The 4981-nt window shown below is 38.2% G+C and overlaps 1 protein-coding gene across 1 annotated transcript; it reads left to right on the forward strand.

Annotated features, from left to right (window-relative positions):
- The first annotated feature begins 984 nt into the window (after positions 1-984).
- On the forward strand, positions 985-1724 carry LOC125834617 (uncharacterized). The gene is made up of 2 exons (XM_049513748.1): positions 985-1200; positions 1305-1724. The coding sequence occupies exons 1-2, from the start codon at positions 985-987 to the stop codon at positions 1722-1724; spliced, it is 636 nt and encodes a 211-aa protein (XP_049369705.1).
- Positions 1725-4981: the final 3257 nt, after the last annotated feature.

The raw sequence follows: 4981 nt of genomic DNA on the forward strand, positions 1-4981 counted from the left end.
AGTTTACAATATATCTTTAAGAAAAAGGACATAAATCTGAGGCAGCGAAGATGGCTGGAACTATTAAAACATTATGAAATTGATATTTTTTATCATCCCAGGAAAGCAAATGTAGTATCTGATGCGTTAAGTCGTAAAATAATGGCAAGCACTTATGGATAGTATGTGGAAAGACATGGAATAACTAAGGATCTACGTCAACTAGCTAGCTTGGGGGTTCGCCTTCTTGAATCTCCAGAAGAAGGGGTTATTGTGGAAAATGCAGTAGAATCCTCATTAGTACTGGAAGTAAAAGAGAAGTAGTACACCGATCCTATTCTATTACGGCTTATGGAGAATGTACAACAGGGTATGACAAAGGCAATTGAGCTTATGCAATAGGGAGTACTTTTATTTCAAAACATATTGTGTGTACCTAATGTAGATGAATTAAGAAAGCGGATCATAATGGAAGCAGATCATTCAAGATATTATGTCCATCCAGGGTCAACTAAAATGTATCATGACTTGAAAGAAATGTATTGGTGGGGGGACATGAAGAAGAAAATTGCGGAATTCGTGGCTCAATGTCCTAATTGTCAACAGTTAAAAGTGGAGCACCAAAATCCCGAAGGTTATATGCAGTGTATAGAACTTCCAATTTGGAAGTGGGACATGATCAACATTGATTTTGTTACTGGTTTGCCTCACTCATTCTGGAAGTTTGATTTCATATGGGTAATAGTTGACAGACTCACCAAATCAACACACTTCTTGCCAGTGAAGACTACTGATAAAGCTGAAGAGTATGCAAGGTTGTATATTAAAGATATAGTTCGACTACATGGAGTGCCAATCTCTATAATATTTGATAGAGGAGCTCAAGTCACTGCATGTTTTTGAAAGTCATTTCAGAAGAGTTTGTGAACACAATTGAATTTAAGTACAACCTTTCACCCCCAAACAGACGGTCAGGTAGAGCGTACAATTCAAACACTTGAGGATATGACGCGAGCTTGTGTATTAGACTTCAAGGGTAGGGATGATTATCAACCGCTTATTGAATTCGCTTATAACAATCGCTACCATCGAAGTATTAAAATGGCACCTTATGAAGCTTTATATGGTAGAAAATGTAGATCCCCGATTGGCTGGTTCGAAACAGGTGAAACTGCCTTATTTGGGCCAGGCCTTGTTCATCAAACTATGGAAAATGTCAAAGTAATACATCAGCGGCTAGAAATAGCTCAAAGCTGACATAATCATATGTGGATGTTACAAGGAGAGGACTAGAATTTTCTATAGGGGATTGGGTGTTCTTGAAGGTGTCACCAATGAAAGATGTAATGAGGTTTGGTAAAAAGAGAAAGTTCAGTCCACGCTATATAGGGCTATATAAGATTATCCAAAAAATTGGCCAAGTGGTGCATGAGTTAGAGCTACCTCAAGAGCTTTCAACCGTTCATCTGGTGTTTCATGTCTCAATGATTCAAAAATGCATAGGTGACCCATATCGTATTACTCCTACTGAAGATGTACAGGTTACGAGAGATCTAACTTATAAAGAAGTACCCATTGCTATTCTGGATCGACAAGTTAAGAAGTTAAAAAATAAAGAAGTAGCTTCTGTAAAAGTATTATGGAGGAACCAACAAATAAAAGAAGTTACATGGGAAGCAGAAGAATCAATGAAATTGAAGTATCCTCGTCACTTTCAAATCGAAGAGAAAGATGAAATTGCGTAGTTGAGGCGTTGGCAAGTAAGTATAAGTCTATGTTCAATGTGATTAATATTAGTACTAACTTAGGCTTGAACTTGTTTGGGCTGGATAGCCATGCTAACATTCGAGGAAGAATGTTTTAAGGGGGGAAGGATTTAACAGCCCGCATTATATATATGCTTGTTCTATTTTTGTGATACTTGACATAGCCTTATAGTATAGGTGAGGGACCATGCTTCTTATATGATTAGCGTTGGCTTAAACTAGATCGGAAGGTGATGTGATGCCTTGCATGTTTCAACATGTGTACTGCAAGTTAACTCTAATAGAAGTATTTAAACTCGAGACAATAAGGTGGTAATTGAGCTTAAAGTTGAAAGTTAAGTACTAAGTTAAAGAAAAAAGGATTAATATTTAGAAAATGGAATAAAATAACTGAGTTGCTTGCTTGACTTAACTAAGCTAGTAGGGTGACAAATAGGTGTATCACCTACTTTGACTTATTGACCAGTTCAAAAGACCAAGAAGGTGCATCACCTACTTTATCTATATGGATCTAGTTAAAAAGGCCAAGGTTTATGGATCAGATTTGGGCCTATCCTAATGGACTCACTTGAGGCCCAATCTAAGTTAAATAAAAGGAAAATGAAATTAAAGCCCATCAGCCAAATCTAACAAGGCCCAGTATATTTAAGCTCAAGTGAAAACAAGTAGGTTCATCACCTAGTTTGACCTTTTGAACTGCTTGATGTACATAAGCAGGTGCATCACCTACTTGACCAATTAGTGGCTGAAAATGGACCAAAAATGGGAGGTTCTAGAGGATATTCTTAAAGGTGAAGAAAGCTTAACCAAAGATAAATTGGCTGCTATTCTCACTCATTTTTAACACACAATATTGAGAATTAACTCCAACTCTCTCTCTCTCTTTTCTATTAAGGATTAAAGTAGTAGCCTTAAAGTTCCTTCTAGGGTTCTTGAAGAAACCCTCATATCTGCAAACCAAGTGTGAATGGAAGTTGAAGTTATAAAAGAGTTCAAGTTGTAAGGAGAAATTGCAGAAATTGAGATTCAAACCTGAAAGGGGAGGTTAAATCGTGATAGTTGTATTGGTCAGATGATAAGGTATGTAAGGCTATTTGATTCAATATTCTTCTGCACGTACTAGTGTAATTATCAATAAGTGAATTTCCTAAGCTCTATTGCTAGTAAAGGAAGCATTGTGGCAGTGTACGATCTCCAAATAGCTAACAATATTTCCCCCTCTCTTAAGTGTATAGAATTACTTCATTATATGTTTACTACTCGATACTAGTGTAATTATCATCCTATGTGTTGCTATAGAAATGGTATTTGCAAAAGCAAGTTTAGTGAATCCTCTTCTTAGTCAGTTGAAGACAATTATGTCATTTAAGCTCACAATTAATGCATTGATGTTACATAGACCCTTATGTAATTGTTACTACCTTGAAGTATTATTTGCATGTCTTCTACTACTGGTGCGTATTTCCAAATCTCAAAAATTATTATGAACACCAAAACAACATTCTCAAAGATTAAAGAATCTAAGTGTAGAAATCTATATAATTATGGGTGACAGCCCACGGGAAATTGCCTAGAATGGGTGATCCCAATTGGTATATAAGGGTGGCACTCAGTGGAAAAAGCCTACCATGGGCCGATCCCAATTGGTATAGAAGGGTGGCAACTCAGGGGCGAAAGCCTAGCTTGGGCCGATCCTAATTTGTGTAGTTATGAGGACCGCATCCCAGGGGTTAAAATGCCTAGCATGGCTCATCCTCTTCTACCACTGATCAGCTGGTCATTTATATGACATGCCTTATAAAGATCATAACACACAAAAAGTTAAAGACAAGAATGTAACCTATATCATCCTACAAGAGCTAACAAATGTGGTCTTTTGTTATGATTTATGCACACATATATTGACACTCGGTTTCATTCGAACACTTATTTTATATATGTTATTGCCTTGAATATTCAGTACATTTTTTCGTACTGACATTCCTCGCTGGGGACGCTGCATTTCCTGCTGCAGGCACATGTACTCCAACTAGTAGACCTCCTCAGTAGGAGCACATGACACTCAGCTACTTTTGGTGAGCTCCAGGTTGATTCAGAGCTTTACTAAGTCCTTGGTTGATTCATTTTGGAATTGTATCGTAGTTAAGGGTAAGGCGGGGTTTGTCCCGACCTACTCTAAGGTTCTCTATCTTTTAGAGGCTTTGTAGACTAATGTATATGGTTCAAGTGTGTATTAACAAGTTGTGGCCTCAACGGCCAAGTTTTGTATATATAAATTTTGGGTCTACTTATGTTGGTTCTTATCGCTGCAACCTATGTGAACTTGTCACAACTTTAAGATTTTCATAGTTATATGCATAGTAAGCACAAGTTACATATTGGTTCTCTCGGACCTTTAGGGCATCGGGTGCCTATCCATCTTAATTGTATTTGAGGTGTGACATGGCTAAGGTGTCTTGGCCCCCACAAAGCTAAGGCATGACCAGGAGACTTCCCACGGGTCGTGGTCTTCACCACTGACCGTGAAGTTGCCCGTGGTCCATGGTCCCATAGCCTTGGCCTAAGGCCTTGCCCCCGACCATTCTGAGGGACCTCACGAGGCATCCCACGAATTGTGGTCAAGACCATTGGTCGTGCTGATGGTGGTGAACTTGGGGCAGTGTCTTACCAAGGTTAGGGCAGCCTTGGCCTTTGGCATAGGCTTTACCCCTTTGCCTTGGGACTTGCCCTTGTAACCCTTAATTAACCCTAAATGGTCTTCTAAACTACGGGGTTTAACACATACCTTGACGTTTAACCCCTAAACCCCCCATTCTATGTACGGGACATCTTATCTACGATTCTTACCCTCATATCAAAATCTAGAACCCTAACTTAAGCCTCTAGTTTAGTCTATTGGTTTCCGGGGTATTACATGATAGATAATCAATTCGTAATAGTTTTTACCTTTTTAGGATGCTTGGCTAAAACCCCAATTCTTGGGGTGTAATCATGTTATTATAAGCTGAATTAGTTTATAGGTATTGCTAATTCCTAGTTTAAATGTTGTTTAAAATTGACTTTAATCATTAATTGTGGTTTAATTTATGAGTTGTAGTTGCAAATGGAACTCTACCATTGTGATCTTGGCTTGCTCGAAAGAGAGGTTATACGACTAAAATTATTGATTGGTGATTTATTGGTATTGGGTTGATCTGGGTTTAGCTCGAGAGAGTGAATCCTAAACCCAATTCCAC

Source organism: Solanum verrucosum, unplaced genomic scaffold, assembly GCF_900185275.1.
Source record: "Solanum verrucosum unplaced genomic scaffold, falcon-dt-bn FXZP01000116.1, whole genome shotgun sequence".
Lineage (NCBI taxonomy): Eukaryota > Viridiplantae > Streptophyta > Magnoliopsida > Solanales > Solanaceae > Solanum > Solanum verrucosum.